The following is a 19,365-nucleotide window of genomic DNA, read 5'->3' as shown; positions in this document are numbered from 1 at the left end:
TCCACAATAGTGGAAGGACATACCAGCTGCTATTAGAGCAGGTAAGTCCCCGTCTGCTCTCAGGAAACTGTTTTGGACACACATCCTCTCTAAACACAAACAAACTCACCTCTAACACTTTTCTACATTCACTTTCTCTACATATCTACCCTCAACTTTTGTCAGGTTTTGAACGTTACATACTTCTCTGTTCATGTTTATTTCATTGATCTTGATCGCTGTTCATCACTTAAAAATCCCTTTGGACAAATGTGTTTGTTACATGAGTAACTATAACTGCAATAGAGAAGGCAAAAAAAACAAGAAAGCTAAATAAAACTACTCTGAACATTCAAACAAAACTTTATAAAGTTGACATGATTTTCTGAAGTCTTCATGAAGTACATGCTTTGTTTAAACATGAAACACGGAAGCAGTGGACCACTCTTGAGATCTGCCGGACAGTTTTGTGCAGATTTAAAGCAAATCCAGAAAGATGAGAAGTCGGGGGGGTTGAAGATGGGGAGGCTGGATGTCATGGATCTGGGTCTGTGGTGTTACAGAACCCTGCAAATCTGACCGGCTCACATTCAATATTCTCAGACCACAGCAGCCTGATATTAAGTGACAGGCTTGTGTTTAGTCAGAGTTCCTGCTTTGGTAGCTCTTGATATGTCCCCGTTAACAAGGTATCATTTAATTTAGGGATGGAAAGCAACATATTTATGTCCTGTACTATCTCAAATGAAGAAATTAAGCACTGAAACTAATCGTGTTTTAAGTGAACACAAACATGAGTGTTTATATTAATTAAACCAATCTATGTGTGGTAGAATCCAATTCAGCTGAATTGTTTTCAACACAATAAGCTCAGGGCACTTTACAAAGCCATTAGTGTAAAGGTTTTCAGTATGTAAGAGGACACTGAACCCCAGAGAATAAACCGCTGAACAGGGATAAATGTTTAATTACGCTCAGAAAAACGTTGGTCGGACCTCAACAGCAGTTCATTGATTTTAACTGAAGCCAATTCTCCCTCGGACAATACAAACCTGTTTTCTACTCATTAATCATGATAAAACACACACATTTGCTTAATAATGTCCTCTTTATTAGATACATTGTACAGTCAAAATACTGATGCTTGGAGCTATAAAAAGAGAAAGCTACATTTACAAAAATCATGTTTACTGCTGAAGGACGGTGAGGAAAAATCATCACTATTAATGGAATCTGATGAGATTACACTTTCATTTACTGCCACTGAACAAATGAAGTCAAAGACACAACTAGGAGCCCGAATAAACAAGCGCAAACCTGAGAACAAAACGCAACGATGCCATCATGAAAACCTTCATTTGATTAGTTATTTTACAGTTGTGCGTTGAAAGTGGAAAAGCTTGACTCAGTGAACCACAAAGCATCATCTCACATCAGAGTACAAGCCGAGGGACATCCACATTTAAAAATAATATTGATCCCAGAGTATGTGAGCACAGAGACAACGTACAGCATACTGGTAATTAAATCCTTGTGGTTGGACGGATATATTCAGATCATGGACATGACAGGAATCCTGGCAACAAACACGTTTCAGACATTTTTCAGAGCATGTGTGAGGAGTCGGTAACATCCAATAGGTCCTTAAAGTTGTGCTGCTTCTGCTTACAGTCATACAAGCTATAAAAATAAAAAACAATTCACTAACCATCGAGAGCAGCTTTCCCAAAAAGAATAAATGTCTCGCAACCACATATCTGCAGTACAGTAATATATACGACAGATATTTTGTCTCACACATCCAGCTTCATCAGAAGTTGCACAATAACTTAACAGCTCACATTCAAACAAGCAGCATTCAGCACGTTCCTCTCTCTCTCTCTGTGTACATGTATCTGTAATATAACATGTTATTTATATATCTGTATATAGTTATTTATCACTTATGTACACAACCCTGTACAAATAAAGCTATACATCTTATCATTTACAAACCCACTTGTACGTGACTCGGCCATTTATCCTGCTGGGCCTGATTTTTACTTTCGCAACTATAAAAACGAGGTGAGTCTTTTCCAGATAACGGTGATAATTTAATACAAGGGAACAACAGTTTTCTCAGATCGAACAGCCGAAGTAGCTCCAACATTCTCAGACGCTCAGAAACAGTTGTTCAGGTGCAGCGTCGGCTACATCGTTTGGGCTAAAACTACGTAATAAACACAGTATAATCATTTATCTGAGTTTTTCTACTGTTTTCAGTTATAGAGTCTCACAGTCACTATAAACGCGCAGACACAAAAAAAAAAAAATCAACACGGTAGGCCAAAGCACGCCTAAATCTACTGCCCTACCTTTAGAAAGGTCCAGTGTGCAGACATCTGGACACTAGATTGTGCGTTAGTTTGTGGAAAAGGAGAGATGGCCATCCTACACTGTGGAGGACCAAACCTCAACACAGGAAAACAAAAAAACATTCATTTTAAAGAGAAACACGAGCCATCATCTCCCATAACAGAAAAAGACATTTCAGACACTGGAAGGTCCAGACGAGAAACTGGGACTCACGGAGACAAAGTCTAAACTGGACAGCTAACTGATCCGTGAAGCTGGAGCACAACTTTGTCTGGACACAGTCACTGCGTCTATCTAAGGACGCCGAGGTTCTCCTAAGTTAATGTCCTAAACTGACTTGAGCATTACCGAAAAACAACCTCTTTCATCAATAGGCATCAATATCCTGGACTGAATGAGCCAACTTTGTCGAAGCAAATGCAAACGACCGCAGACCCCAACCTGCATCTCACACACAAACGAGACGTGGTTTGCTGTCCCGGCCTGAGAGGGAACACACAGAACTTTGACAGGACGGAGTGATAATATTGTGCAAAGCAGCAGCACGAGTGAGCACAAGCATGGCTGCAGGGAGTTTGGAGGGATTAAAGTGTTGGCTGAGCTGCGAGCATGCTCTGAAAGGGAAGTGTGAGAGAACACGAGCTCTGGGGCTGGTGAGGGCAGAGCTGCAGCCGGCAGAGTTTCGGTAAACACGTGAGCCTGCTAGTTTGCTTGTTTCACGGCACGACCTAACTTAGAAGGGATCACTCCATAAACAAAGCTGACAGATATTTACAGTGTTCAACAGTTTCTTTTTTTACAATGAGGCACCATCAACGACGCCGCCATCAGAGAACGGAAAATAACGACCAATCAGATGTCTTTACACCTGGAGTTGAGGGATAATGAAACAAAACAGGATCAATGACTTTTTAAAAAGCCCAGTTAGCGTGTTGAACCATGTGTGTAGACGTTACGGACATGAACATACACAATGAGGTACACGAGCACAAAAGTTATCTGGGAGTAGACATTAAAGCTTGACCTTATTTTTTTTCTTTTAAAAATACCCTGCGTCTAACGTTGTTATTTCACAGCCAGAATAAAGTGTGTACGGTATATTGATGAGTTACGGTGGAGGAGATCAAGAACTTCTTGGACATGCAGGAGTAAATAACAGATCACAGTCATATTGGTTGCAGAAGATAAACGTCAGTGCATGAACGGGTCAACTGAGATCAACTATGAGCAGATGAGTTTAACGACTCTGACGTGGAGCTGCCGCAGACACGACCAACGCTGCCTGCGGCCGACGCTCACACACACTCACACGGCTACGCTTCAGTTACGTGGGATTGTTTGAGTGCATTTGTGTAACTGTGGACCGAGAGTGCTTTCCCAGTCATCCTGTCTCTGCATGTATGTGCTCGAGTCTGTGTGTGCGCTTTCCATCTGTACAGCGACCTCGTTCGGATGTGCGTGTGGTTTTTTTTCTCCCTCTTTAACTGACCTTTGCTACAGCTGAACCTAAACCCAGTCTGGTTTCCCTCCAGTGTTCACATGGTCTCCTCCTCTTTGCAAAAGCGGCACCCACTTCCGCGTACGTGTCTCCCCCCGTTCTGAACCTGCACCGTCAATGCCCCCCCCTCCCTCCCTCCGCACACGAGCAGCTACTGCAGCTCCTTCATCCTGTTGAGGGCGGAGCCGGCCTTGAACCAGCCGATCTGCGTCTCGTTGAAGGTGTGGTTCAGAGAGATGGACTCCTGACTTCCATCGCTGTGTTTGATCACAGCTGCGAGCGGCTGGAGGAGGATAAAAAACCATCACACGGCAATGTCAAGTTAAGCAACAGCAACAGGGGATGGTGCCGGAGTAAGTTTGCTCACCTTGCCGGGGCCCAAAGATTTCAGTCCAGCGATTGAGATCTTATCGTCGGGACGAATCTTCTCGTAGTCACTTGGGTCAGCAAACGTCAGAGGCAGCAGGCCCTGCTTCTTCAGATTAGTCTCTGTGTGATGAGAGCGAGGTCATTATCACGTTACCACGGTTATCAGTGCTGCATCCTAATTACAACAGACAGAATTTGGACATTTATCAAATGCTATTTCAAGTTAGTGTGAGCCACAAAATTGTAACTGCATAATCGTGGATGTAAGCAACTGTGGTTGTGGGGTAAAAATGTCCTTAATGATGAGCCATTCTGAGTCAGAGGCTCAGTTTAGCCCTGAAAAATGGAAACAGGCTGCACATGTGAGCCTCGGAGGGAAGAAGTGGGGTATTTCTGACAGTTCTGTATGTTTTTCAGGATTTTCTGACATTTCTTTCAATAAACTAGGATAATAGAGGTTATTATCTAAAAATATCAGTCGGCGAGCATTTGAGGGGAAGTAAGTTTGGTGCAAAATACGACCAAATAGACCAAAGACCAAATGCAGCAGGCTAGTTTGTGTATCGGTGAAAAAAACAAGACAACCTGCTCACTGATGTTCCACAAACAAACATGGACATTTGCATTATTCCTTTAACTAACATACACAGAAAAAAAATATTACTGAGAATGTTTAAATAACACACTGAACCAACGCTGCATGAGAAAATCCTGGATCAAAATGAAAGGTTAATCAAGTCTAAGAGGAGAAATGCTTCACTTACAAATCTGTCCTTGACTCGAATTAATCCAAAACAGGTCACTTTATCTGATAATATCTTTGATACAGGGTAACTATGTCGACATAAAGATTAATTTGAGAGCAGGATTTTTTTCTCTGTTTGTTAAACATAAATTCAAATGTACCAATCTGTATGAAAATTAAAATATTCTCTAAACAGATTTTCTATCTCAATCACTTTGAAATCAGTACGTATCAGTACGGTACGACGAAATCTGCCCTGATGTTTATTCTACTGCTACTTTTGGAAAGTTGGTCTGACTTTTTTAAAAGGTCACTGTTCAAAAAAAGAAAAGAAAAAAAATATTATTATTATTATCATTATTATCATCATTATAATCATTGTTATTATTATTATTATTATTAAAGCATGTAAATTTAATTATTAAATAATCAGATTAGAATGACAAGGTCAGCTTTCTCCATCTTTGCTTCTTTTTAAAAAGAAAACTAAGTCCCTTCTCCGCTGCAACCAGATTAAAACGGCACACGGCTCCACTTTCTAAAACGTGAACAACAAATCTGTTTTAATCTTTTTTTCTCTTTGAGCGCCATAAACTGACCGTGGATTCTGGCAAAGCTCTTGACGATGATGGCGCGTCCTCCCAGGTGCCGCGGCTCCAGGGCAGCGTGCTCCCGACTGGATCCCTCTCCGTAGTTCTCGTCTCCAACCACCACCCAGTTCACTCCGTTGGCCTTAAAGTCAAAACAAAGACCAATGAAAAATCCAAAACTGAGCTAAGCAACTGAGCAAAGAAAAAACAAACAAAAAAGTGACACAATCCCTCATTAAACCTCACCTTGTAGAATCGGGCCACATCGGGCACGCCTGCATACTCCCCCGTCAGCAGGTTCTTCACCTTGTTGACGGAGTCGTTCTCCATGTTGACGGCACCGATCAGCAGATTGTTGGAGATGTTGTCCAGGTGGCCGCGGTACTTCAGCCAGGGTCCGGCGGCACTGATGTGATCAGTGGTGCACTTTCCTTTCACCTTCAATCAGCAGGAAGAAAAGAGGAGGAGGAGGAGGAGGAGGAGGAGGAGGAGGAGGAGGAGGAGGAGGAGGAGGAGGAGGGGTAGAAGGAGATTTGAAGAACACAGATATCAGAGGGATGTCTAGCAAATTTGATGAAAAATAAGATTCATATAGCCCCTCTCAAGAGCCGAGGATATTCTTCTGTGCTGCTGTAGAAACATGACGATCCATCACCTGAACTAACTGTTCCCTTGATAAACCGGGACAGTTATAATCAAATAGAAATTTGGGTCACATGCCCTGATGCAACCACAAATTATGCACTACATTACACGTTCTCAAGTACAAACATTAGCAAGACGGATCATTAGTTGTCCTCGCTGCACCTTTTCATAAATCACACAGAAACAGGTTACCAGGTAGAACCTGACCTCCTCTAAAAAGCCACCGCTACAAGTCTTACAGTAAAATGATGGAAATCTCCCCTGCATCTATGCACTTCTTGCATAACATCAAAGTTAATGCCACATCCTGGAGGGTGAATCAGCTCCCAGTGCAGGAGATGGTGACACCAGGACTGTCCTTCTATCACTGAAACATACATCAGTATATCCGTTTATCCCAAAATAACTTAGAAGCACCACCAGCCTCAGCTCTGGCTTCATGCCGACCTCCAAGTCCAAGGCAGCAGGCTACAAATTCCCAGCTTGGGATAAATAAAGAATATCTATCTATCTATTTATGATGCTCCCAACCATGTGCAGTGCTTGGTTGTGACATCTAAAGCAGCATGCCCTGCTACTGTAATACCAAATGTACCTTAAACATATGGCACGGCTGTGCAGCCACCATAATGATCCCAGCAGGGGTGGATTATATCCAAAATGTTGCCATATTTACAGTCTGTAAACAAACTAAAGAGACAGCGAGCTTCAGTGCACTCCCTGTTATTATTATCATCTTTTATTCCCCACTCAGAAAAGGAGAAACTTGTCTGATTAGCTGTAGATGGCATCCCCATTTCCCGCCCACCTTGATGAGGACCCTCATGTCCTCCAGGTCTTTTCCGTGCCACTTGTCGAAGGGCTCCAGCAGCTGCAGGCGGTTACTGGAGGGGCTCACGTCGACCTGTACAACATCACAACAGGGTGGGTTGGGTTATTTCCTGGAGCGTGGAGGGCGGGGGACGTGGTTGCAGACAGACATCACCTTGACGGCGCCGCTCTCTTCAGGGGGGTGCTGGTACGTGTCCTGGCCCGGGTCGAAGTCCCTGGAGGGGAGTTCGTCCCCGCTGGGAGGGTCCAGCTTAAACTTCTCTCCACTGGGAGCCGTCAGGTAGTCGGTCTCAGGGTTGAAGTCGAGGGTCCCGGCAAGAGCCATGGCTGTGACAATCTATGTAAAATGACACAAAAGCAAACATCAAACATGTAAAATGGATACGAGCAACCGATGAGCAGTGTGGTGTTGTGCGTATGTCCCATGTTGCATGTTGCTTCAACTTCAACTTCATTTTATTGTCCCCCAGAGGGGAAATTCGCTTTACAGGGGGGGGTAAAACCAAGAAACATAAAACATAAAAGGCACAAAAACACAGCTAGGACACAGCACACAAAGTACACACAAATACCCTGGGGGGGTGACTGAGGATGTAGTGTGGAGAGTGGGGAGTGGAGTTCACAGCTGTTCATTTATTGAGTTTTAAATTAAGTTGGGTGATGGCGTGAGTTATAAAAGAATTTTCAGTCTGTTTGATTTGGTCCTGGGCAATCTGAATCTCCTGCCAGAGGGTAAAAGTTCAAACTCGTCATTGAGGCATGGAGAGGATGGTCAGGACACTGTAGGATGTCCTGAGCCTTGGATGTTACCCTCCTGCCAAAGACAGTAGGTAAATCAGGGAGGGCAACACCAATGATTTTGCTGGCAACTTTGACCAGGCTCTTTTTATCTCCTAGTGAGAGGCTACCAAACCAGGAGATAATGGCGAATGTCAGGACAGCTTCAATCACAGAGTGATAGAACATGGTCATTAATTTGTTGCACACTCCGAACTGGTTAAGCATCCGGAGAAAGTGCAAGCGCTGTTGCAGACCCTCTCACCTCAGGAGAGGTGACGAAAGCGTGCGTCGCTGGGTTAGCATCGTTCCTGGAAGTGAAGTTCCTGTTGAAAGATGTCACGATTGTATTCTTCTCTCCTTTTTTCACATCTTTCCTAGAGAAAAACAGAAAAAGAAGCCAGAACGCGGAGTGTTACAGTGATGTGTTTGTAATTGCTAAACACAGTTTGACACTTCCTAAAAACCAGGAATAAATCCTGCTAGTAGTAACACTTATGCCCATGTGGCGTGGTCTTCAAAATAAATTCCTTGAAATGAGGGACATACCTGTCCCACTGTCCGATGCAGGGCCCGCAGGCGTTAGCCAGCACGATTCCTCCAACATCGTTCAGGATCTTGGCCTGACAGAGGGACGACATCAGTTTGAGAAGATCCTTTTCAACGACCGCCAAAGAAACACCAACTCTACTCAGCCTTAAAAAGGTTCAGGTTGCAGGTGTGTGAAGTTTCTGACTCACATATCCGTCCCTCTCAATCGTGGCGCGGATTTGTTCAGAACCAGGTGTGACCGTGAACTGGGCCTTGCACTTGAGGCCTTTATCCAGAGCCTGCTTGGCCAGAGAGGCCGCTCTGCCCATGTCCTCGTAGCTGGAGTTGGTGCAGCTGCCGATTAAACCTGTTTGCATGTTTGGAAAAAGAAAGCAGAGAACGAGAAACCTGAGATGATGGAGCAGAAAGTTACAGAGTGGAAACACGTTTATTTTTACGATGACGTCAAGCAAGTTTACATGCACTGTGCAAAAAAACACAACATTTTTTGTCTCACTCTCTGAAGTTAAATCAGACTAAACTTCTCCCGTTTCAGGTCGGTCCGGATTACCATTCATTTTGCTAAATAACACAATAATGACAGAGAGAGTTTCTTAGAGAATTTGATATTACTTTCTTTGAGGTCAAATGTTTACATACATAAAAAGTACTGTCTTTAAATAACATGGGGAAGCCCAGATGATGATGTCATGGGTTTGGGAAGTTCCTGATAGGTTGACTGACAACATGCAAGGTAATTGAAGGCACAGCCAGGGATGTATTATAAGGCCACACTTCAAATACTCTGCTTCCTTGTTTGAAATCATGGGAAAATCTAAAGACATCAGCCAAAAAAAAAAAATCAGGGAGAGAATCGTGGAGCTCCACAAGTCTGGTTCATCCACGGGTGCAATTTCCAGGTGTTTGGTGCCATGTTCATCTGTTCAAACAATCATACGCACGTATAAACATCGTGGAATGTCCAGCCATCACACCTCTCAGGAAGGAGACAGGCTCTGTGTCCCAGAGATGAATGTGTTTCTGAACCAGTCCGAAATGTGTGAATCAACTTCAGAACAAAAGCTAAAGAAGATGCTGGATGAAGCTGGTAAGAAAAGGTTATTATCCCCAGTGAAACGAGTTCTGCACTGACATGGGCTGAAAGGCCAGGCGGCGTGAAAGAAGCCATTACTGCTAAATAAACATAAAAAAGCCAGATCATCACAAAGCCTTGATCTGAATCCCATCGAAAATTTGTGGCCAGATCTGAAAAGGCGCATGCGAGCAAGGAGACTGAAAACCTGACTCAGTTACACCAGTCCTGTCAGGAGGAACGGGCCACAACTCAGAATTACCCAGAACGTTTGACCCAAGTCATGCAGTTCAAAGGCAATGCTACTAAATAATACAGAAAGTATGTACATTTTTGATCTCGAAGAAAGTCATATAACATTCTCAAATAAATGATCTCTCATTGTTGTGTTATTTAGCTAATTTAAATAATGTTGGTAATCCTGACTGACCTGAAACAGGAGAAGTTTAGTCAGATTGAACTTCAGACAGTGAGACAACAAATGTTTTGTGTATTTTGCACACCATATGTAAACTTCTGATTTCAAATGTAGGATTTAAAACAAAAACAAAAAGTCTTGGTCATGATGGTTATATTCCACTTATTCTGTCAATGATTGGAATTATGTTGCACTCAAGGTGACTCTGAAATACCAGCGACATGATTGATCTGCAACGTGATCTGAGAACATCTCATCAATAATACAGAGCGCAGAAACAAAGAATGAAATATCTCATTTCACCGGACAAAGCATTAAAGGTATGAAAACTGAATACAGCCGAGCCACAAATACTGACCAACTTTCACCTCCAGGGGCCAGCCGCTCTTCTCGGCGATGCGACCGATCTCAGAGACGGGATGAGCCAGGTCGGGGGTGAACGGTCCGTTGATGTGCGGCTTCAGCTGGAAGAACAAAGGGGAAAAAGCTCATGAAAAACAGCCATGCACTTCAAAAGATGATATACAGGACTGTCTCAGAAAATTTGAATATTGTGATAAAGTCCTTTATTTTCTGTAATGCAAAAATGTCATACATTCTGGATTCATTACAAATCAACTGAAATATTGCAAGACTTTTATTATTTTAATATTGCTGATCATGGCTTACAGCTTAAGAAAACTCAATATCCTATCTCAAAAAATTAGAATATTCTGGGAATCTTAATCTTAAACTGTAAGCCATAATCAGCAATATTAAAATAAAAAAAAGGCTTGCAATATTTCAGTTGATTTGTAATGAATCCAGAATGTATGACATTTTTGTTTTGTTTTTTTTAAATTGCATTACAGAAAATAAAGAACTTTATCACAATATTCTAATTTTCTGAGATAGTCCTGTACATAAGTGTCATTCTGGTCCTCTAACCAGTGCAAACTTGTTGAAAGATTACTTTCAGTATTTTGACTTAAACTCTCATCATCATTGAGCCGCTTGGTGGCGTAGTGGGTTCAGCAGGTTTGAATCCCGGCCTGCGCACCTTTGCTGCATGTCATCCCCATTCTCTCTCTACCCACTTCCTGTCTGTGCACTTTGAATAAAGGGCCACTAGAGCCCAAAAAAATCTCATCTTCTGGAAAACAACTTTTCATAGTTTCATGATCCTTATGTGTATTCTGGTTTACGTCTTCACTCAGGCACAAGTGCTTGCACCCACCTCACTCAGGTTGATCTCAATGACCTGGTCATATTCACAGCCTTCGTCTGGCACCAAGTCTTCTTTGAACTGGTCAGCCACTGCAGCGATATCTGAGGAAGGATTCCCACAGAAGGACGGTGGTCAGACACACTGAACATCGAGCGAGAAGAACGAGCAGAAGCGACGGTCAGAAACTGACCTCCACGGCCAGTTTTCTCCATGTATGTCTTCATGCGGTGGTTGTATGGGAAAATGGATGTGGTGGCTCCAATTTCAGCGCCCATGTTACAGATAGTGGCCATTCCTGGAATGTACCAGATACAAGATTAAGAGTAAAATCTAAAATTGCTCTCCAGACATGCAAAAAACATTGTTTTCAGGAACTGGCAACGCCCTTCCATTCTGTGATGGTCATATGTAAAATGTCTTTCTTACCAGTACAGGAGACTGAGTCCACTCCAGGCCCATAATACTCCACGATGGCCCCTGTTCCACCTTTCACAGTCAGGATCCCGGCTACTTTCAGGATGACATCCTTGGGAGAGGTCCAGCCGGACAGACTTCCTGTCAGTCTCACTCCTATCACCTGGAGGAAAACGACACCATTCGGGGTCAATAATCCAGTTAAAACTGGCTGATTTCTAAAAAAAAAAGGACATCCTATCAGATCATCCCAGCAACTCACGTTTGGGCACTTGAGCTCCCAAGGGATTCCAGCCATGACATCCACAGCATCAGCTCCTCCGACTCCAATACAAACGCTGCCCAAACCACCTCCATTGGGGGTGTGGGAGTCGGTACCGATCAGCATCACTCCAGGATAAGCATAATTCTCCAAGATGATCTGCACAAGCACGTGAAAAGATGTTGTCACTTTTTTACTTTAAAAAATAGTCATCTGAAATGAAATAAGATCAGAAATTCCACTTGAGGCGCTGTAACATATTAGTTTCTAGTACCTGGTGGATGATCCCTGAGCCTGGTTTCCAGAAACCCACTCCATACTTTGCAGCAGCAGTTGCAAGAAAGTTGTAAACTTCCTCGTTCACCTCCTGCGTTCACAGTGAGAAAGGTGAAGCTTTTTGTTGAAGACAGGCTATTTTCACACTCACACACACACACACATTGGCAGCTATAACACAGCTATAACAGAACAAATTAAGTGCAGCACTCAAAGCTAATTCTCTCATTCAGCCAAACTGCTCTGCGCTAAAATCCCTTCTGGCTAAGAGTCAAACACCAACCAAACATTGTCCTTACGAGGTTGAAATACAACCAGCCACAACAAAAGTATGGTACATTTAGTTAAGACTAATAGAGATTAGCAGAGTATGTGAATATATAAATTCTTTTTTTAGTTATTTGCAGTAAACAGAAATGTCATGTTGATTCTCAGAGAAATCCTCCTGATGGTCGGAGCCAAAAGGCACAGGATGTTACGAGATTGGCATGACACACATGTCCAAGCTTATAGGTTTAGTGCTGTCATCTGTTGTATGCTGCATGGCTAAACCCTGTGTCTTTATCCCTCTGTTAAAAACACAGTAAAAAAAACAGCCCCCTGTCCATTTGACCTCTGTCTCTTCTCACCTTTGCCCTCTGCAGATCCTCAGCCCCCCCGATCTGCGCTTCGATCAGGTGATCGCAGTGGATGGTGGAGGGAACGGCCACCTTGGCCAGACCGCTGCTAATGAACTGAAGCATGGCCATCTGGGCCGTGGCATCCTGCATGGCCACACGGTCCGGACGCAGGCGCAGGTAAGTGCGCCCGCGCTCAATCTCCTGTCCTGCTGGATCGTCCAGGTGACCATATACAATCTTTTCTGACAGAGTGAGAGGCCTGTTGAGCCTGGCGGGGTGGATTATGGGGAAAAAATAGGACAAATATTATTCTGTGTTGGTTTTAGTACATGATGCAGGTTTTCCTTTGATGAAATGTGCAGTTACTCCACAGAAAATGACTGAAATAATGTTCTTCTTTCTTTTGATAGTCAAGTTTACCAAGCTAGATCTGACTCTGTTCCTCTTATTTTACTAATTTGGGAAATCTCAAAACACAGCTGTTTTGGTAATTATATAACACTTCTGGAAAGTACCATATTCTATTTGCTTCCAGGAAAGAAGGAAAAAGCTCCATAATTATCAACAGATTATCAGAGCAAACAATTTTTTCTTTAATGGTCCATCACTACAAATAAACACTGCAAATGTCACATGTTTAATCCCACACAGTCATAATGAACACCAGCTCTCCCTCATGAGTGAAACTAAAATCAGCGGGGTCCGTGATTTTCTGAGAAGGGCAACTGCTGACCTCCTGCGTACGATGTCGATGTTCTCACGCATCTTCTCATAATTAATACTAGATCCCGGCTCGAAGCGGCTCATGGCCACCTTGGCCTTGGCGCTGAAGGCTGCGGAGACATGAAGCCGCCTTGCTCCGGTTCCCAGAACCAGCTAGACCAAGATAAAGAGAAGAAGATTTATAGTTTTCTGGACCGTTTAGAACCAAAACAAAGTTTGGAGATGAGTGGGAAAGAGAGGGAGGGGGGGGGGTTATCAGAACCAGACAAAGCGTGACCAGAGACCGATCCAGATGGGGCTGGTTTAAACATTTCTCACAGTAGGACAAAAGCAGAATCCTGCATGTTATGCCCCACCAGCTTAGTCAGACTGGTCACACGTTGTCATCACAGTAACAATCAATAACAGTGAGAGGATTGAACACTCAGACACCATTAACTGCAAACTTTTTGAGGCAAACAAACTGTAAAACATCATCTGTCATCTAAAAGCTACATAACACCTCTACATAACAATGTTAAATTATGATCAGTTATGATTATCATTTTTGATCAATTGATCATCACTGAACCTCATTCGATGGCGTATAGCCACACGAACATGTTATGAAGCAAGCTAGAAGGGGACTGTTTCTTACAAAAGATATCTGTGAGTAAAACAACAGCAGAGTGAAAGTTGCTTACAAGCTTTTAACTAACAACATTGACATTTGCAGACTAAAAAAGAATGCATTTCTCCTGATTACGCTGTTATAAATGTAATCTCTATCTAGTCATGTGTCTTATACTGACACACAATGTGAGACGACTGTATACAGACTTCACACAGTGTTCCCTGGACAATCTGCCTGAATGCAGTTCATGTTCACAGACGTCACGTCAGAGATATCATAAGAACACATCAGTGTTGCCCGATTCTCTGCCGGCATTAGCCACATATCATACTCCCTTTGGAGTTCACCAGTGGGCATCTCAATAACGTCCCCAGCAGGGAAGAGCAGTGGCGAAACGACGAAGGTATCCTGATGGTACTTTCAGACTTCAGGGGCGTTTATCAAAATTCATAAAACTATTAGGAGCAGTTTCTTTACACTGATGTTGTAGTTCAGAGACGTGACTGTGCTGTATATGGCCTTTTTTTAGATGCTACTGCAGAGTGGGACCTTTCCCAGCTTGAGGGGAACCATCGGTGACACAATGGGAGATTTTCCTAACAATGCAACAGTGTACTGATCAGACGGTCCAAACAGTGCAAGCGCACAGCGGCTACTACAACACACATCCAGATAACAGAGATGAAGCTGCTCTGTCTTTAGAAACTAGAAAAGAAAAAAAAATGTATCTGTGGTTAAATGTGTCAGATACCACAAGAACATTGCTGATGTGAATGATGCGAAAGGAAAGCCCTGCAAAGTAATGACTGAAGGGAGTAAGTAATCAAGTGTCCTTTTTTTCTTTCATATCTCCTGTGTGTCTCACAAATGTTTTGTACTCTCAAAGTGACCAGCATGTTGAGTAGGTCAATGGATACAACATGGGCTTTGTATTCAAAGGCTTCCTATTTTTTATGATAACAAACCCCACCCAGAAAAATCCATTTCAATTCCAGTTTTTAAGGCTACACTATTTCTTCAAGGCCCTGCGTAATATGATCTGATCTTCATCTAGGTCACAAGTATTGGCAACATCAAAATGCTTACTGCACACACCGCTATTATTATACCGTCATTCATTTATTCATGCTGCTGGAGGAAAACGTACTGAAACCTAAGATTTAATCACCATGGTAAAGTTCACGTTCTTTTTCTTGGTATTCAGCTCCCTTAAAATGTAATCAAAAAAGGGATATTTTGCTTTTTCAGTTTTGAACCCCACTAAGACTTGTGATTATATAAGCATTACGGTGTTTATATCTAAACAACTGCCATAGCATAAAGAAGAGCAAGACCTGACCAGAAAAAAGGTCCTTTTTGTTATAAATCATAATATGTCAAATGATCACATGTCATTTTGGTTAGGGATTAGGGTTAGTTTAATTACAGTGGCTGTTTTCAGTGGTACGTACAGTATGATAGACGTCTGGATCAATATCTTTGCAGTATTTTTCCAATAGGTGACTCCAGACCTGAGCCTCGCCTCCTCATATTGCATTTGAGGGCTAATTTTTTCTGTTATAACATTATATTTTTGTTTATTATTTTAATAAAAAAATATTTCTCTTTTGGAGGGATTTGTGCAAATTTCCATGTTTTTTTTCTAAATAGCCTTTACATCACAGTCCTCTGTCACTCCAAACCAAGTATAAATCCAACTTCAATTGTAGTACAGAGAGTTTTCAGAGCTATCATTATTATTATTATCATTATAATTATTACTATTACTACAGTTATTTAAGCTATTATTATTATTATTATTATTATTATTATTATTATTATTATTATTATTATTTTGTGTAGCCTCATGATACTTCATTTGTTCTTTTTGTATATTCTATTCTGTTAAAAGGTGGGCCAGATAAGCTTTATGCTTCAAGCCCAGACCTTTTCGGTCAAAATAATCACGATGTTGATCAGTGGAAAAACCTGTGGATGTTTGTTATCTTGTTTGTTGATTTTTATGCTTGTGATTGACCGAAATAAATATTAACTAACTACAGAGAAAAAAGACACAGGTTTCAAGTTTTACAAAGACAATGCCTTCAATAAAAAGTAACACTCAATTGCAACAAAAAAAAACAATTATCATTATTATTATTATTATTGAAAATATCATTATTAATATAGGGAATCCCTGAAATAAAATTAAAAGGTGTATAAAATAATATTTTAAATAATAAATAATCTTAAATAAATAATTAACCTTTTTTAGTGTTACAATTCATCTTAGTTTTTATGTCACTAGGAACATGAAAGCTTTTGGAGGAGAAAAAGGTGAAAGGTAATACAAAAATATATGTCTTATATGTCATTTTTAGTGCAGAAATTCGTTGTAAATCTGAAGTCACTGGGTCACGTGACTAGGAAGCTGGTGATAAAAATACCGCAAACACACGTGTTCACATAAACATGTCAAACATGTAAAAACTTAAAGCGATTGTTTGACACATTGTGACAGAAAATTTATATTACACCAATAAGGGTGATCGTCTATGTCCATAACGGAAGCTTGTTGGATGTCCTGTGGTGTTTAAATGGAACTGATAGATCGATTTGTTGGAGCAGAAACAGGCTTGTGCTGCGGCCGGAGCTCTCCAGCCGAGCCGACTTAAGTGCGCAATAAACAAAACCGTCACCTTGTGATCACCTTGGAAACAGCAGTCGAGCCAGGACCATTTACAGCCACTCCTCAGCTCATGTACAGTGATCATGTTACGTTTATAAATCAGATGTACAGCTTAAATGGAGTTAGTTTCCCGTTACTAGTTACTCGGGACCAGAGACGTCAGTGTGAGCTGAGCCCGGCGCCGGTTCAGCTCTATTCCTCTCTAAACTACCCCGGCTCGACTACAGGTGAGGGCTACGGAGCTATGGGTACAGGGATCTGTTGGCACTCGGTTGGTCGATGTTGGGAAGAAGGGAATCAGCTCTGTGAGGGTAAAATAAGGCTTTCTTACCCGGAGCCTGGTGACAGTCAGACAGTAATGCGCCATTTTGTAGTTCATTCTCTTTTAGAGTCGCGTCGATATGACGTCAGAGGTAACGACAATAAAACTTAATCCGCTTAACCTCACTTTCCACTCAGTGTTTGGATTAAAAACTGTGATTAAAAGCTGTCCCCACAGTTTTATGTGATTATTCTTCTCATTATCTTACCTACATTTTACACTCACACATGTATATTTGATATTTAAACATTTTCTGAATTTGTTCTATAAACAAATTTTGATCTACAAGATCAAGAAAACAATCTCTGTTAAATGTATAAAGGAATCTGATCTGCTTGTTTTAATTTTCTTTCATCTTGTTGGTTCAGTTAATGCCTTCCTTTAGCCATGCTTTGAGCTCAGACTACAAAAAAAAACATTAAAACCATTTTGTGTATAAAGTTTTAATATAACTATCAAATTTAACATTCCTAAATGAAAGGTGATAAAATAAAACCGACAGTTTCTTTTAAAATGTAGCAGAAACTTACACCAGAACATTATCAACTTAAAATGACAAAGAAAATCACATTTAATGTAAACACAAACACTGATAGACCCAAACGTTGTCATTTTTAAACCTTTTTCTAAACTTTAATAATTGTTTTTCTTTTTTTTAAGTTTGCATGAAACATTTAAAGTCAAGCAGTTTATCATCTTGATAACATCAAGCTGTGTGACTTTCCTTCACTTGTTTGATTTTGGGATTACATCAATAAATAAATCACATAAGTATTACTAGTCTTCACTGCTTCTATTTTGTGGTTCATCGGTGCACCCCACTACCCATAATAATATTATTTTTTCTCCTTACTTGTAATATTACTCCTAAAACTGTGTTCCCTATTTTCCTGTTATTTTCTCTCTAGCTTTTCCAAAACATGTGATCATCTTGCCAAATGTTAAACACCTGTAAAAACATGTTTTAACACATTTGCATATGAGCAGGAAATAGTGTAGACATTTCTACCTGGAAACATGTCAACTTTGCCCATATATTAACCGTAAGAGGGGGGCTTATAATTTGCAGAGAGGGGCCCCTCTGTACTTTCTGTTCAGCGCTTTGACTTGTGGTGTATTATTATACTGGAGTGTTGTCACTTTGGCCAAAGTAAAATAGAAAGAAGGATAAAGGTTACTGTTTATCTATATGGATCAAAAAGGCCATTTAAAGCTTTGGGAGAGAGCCACGTCTGTCTCCATGATATGTAAAAATAGGCTAATACTTGCTTATAAAATAAAACTTTTGATTAATTTAAACTAAAATGAGGTTATAGCACAAGTAAGTAACTCTCATGAACTAATGTTTTTTTTTAGAGAGAAGTGCATGAACCAAAGTATAAATCAACATTACACCTATTTTACTGAGCTAAAGATATCCCTTTATGCTTCTTCTTCCTTCTTGGTTAAAAATACCCATGTTAAACATGTACAAGCCTTTTGCAATGCAAGAGTACTCATGGCTACTTTCACCCTCTCTCCCAGTTTAGAAGCATGTAGACAGGATGAATCGATGTTTCCATGAACTGCTTTTTAATACTTGTTTATTAATCATTGCATTTTCTGAAAATAGAATTATTTAAATTGTATACTGAGATTACTATGTAGTCTGACTGGCAAGATCCACTTGCTCTGTAAAAACTCTCTGTTGTGAAATAGAAATGTCCTTTATTTTTTTGTATGAAGTTACCACATTGAAATTCCATCACCCAGGGTTTTCTTTCTATTTTTCCCCCTTATATCCTAATAATATGGCATATCGTTAACTAATTGTAATGTTTGTTTTAACATAAACCTAAGCTTTTGCTTTAACAGGAGGATTTTTTATTATTTATTTTCTATGGTCTAAATTTACATTTTTCCTCCCGGGTTACTTTACATAATGGCAATAAACTACTCTCTTTTCCAGAAACAAGCCATATATATATATATATATATATATATATATATATATATATATATATATATATATATATATATATATATATATATACATACATACATTAACTCATAACACTCATCTTACAGCTCTGAAAATTTCCCTAAATAAAATCAAATGGTTTAGTTTCAAAGGCATTTCATATATTTATAAAAGCTGTTCTTTTTCAAATCTATTCATTATAGTGTTTGTGTTTTTTAATTTCATACTTCATTTCTCATTGATTATCATATAATATCATCATATAATACTAGTTTTAGTTGATCAATATATGTTTCAAAGGTTTCTGAGATAGAAAAAGAATAATTGTATACTTCACTCTAATACATAATATATTTGGATCTGAACGAAGAAAATAGAATAGTAGGTGGGTCAAGTATTTGAGGGTCTAGTAATTTATTTATTTATTTTTTAAATAACTGCATATTTTTCACAGTAGAGAACATCATTT

The 19,365-nt window shown here is 40.5% G+C and overlaps 1 protein-coding gene across 1 annotated transcript; it reads right to left on the bottom strand.

Moving 5' to 3' along the window:
* Positions 1-1,068: 1,068 nt before the first annotated feature.
* Positions 1,069-16,989, bottom strand: LOC133421394 (aconitate hydratase, mitochondrial-like). Its single transcript, XM_061710963.1, has 18 exons — positions 16,946-16,989; positions 13,344-13,486; positions 12,620-12,878; positions 11,989-12,081; positions 11,715-11,873; positions 11,465-11,615; positions 11,229-11,333; positions 11,048-11,139; positions 10,190-10,295; positions 8,530-8,687; positions 8,339-8,412; positions 8,055-8,166; positions 7,167-7,349; positions 6,990-7,085; positions 5,783-5,974; positions 5,546-5,678; positions 4,200-4,321; positions 1,069-4,115 (listed from the first exon to the last, which is right to left on the bottom strand). Exons 1-18 carry the CDS (start codon positions 16,979-16,981, stop codon positions 3,984-3,986), a joined length of 2,346 nt encoding a protein of 781 aa, XP_061566947.1. The 5' UTR covers positions 16,982-16,989; the 3' UTR covers positions 1,069-3,983.
* Positions 16,990-19,365: the final 2,376 nt, after the last annotated feature.

The sequence above is a fragment of the Cololabis saira genome, chromosome 21 (assembly GCF_033807715.1).
Source record: "Cololabis saira isolate AMF1-May2022 chromosome 21, fColSai1.1, whole genome shotgun sequence".
Taxonomy (NCBI): domain Eukaryota; kingdom Metazoa; phylum Chordata; class Actinopteri; order Beloniformes; family Belonidae; genus Cololabis; species Cololabis saira.
The sequence above is the reverse complement of the archived record's forward strand: the minus strand, read 5'-3'. Positions and strand labels throughout refer to the sequence as shown.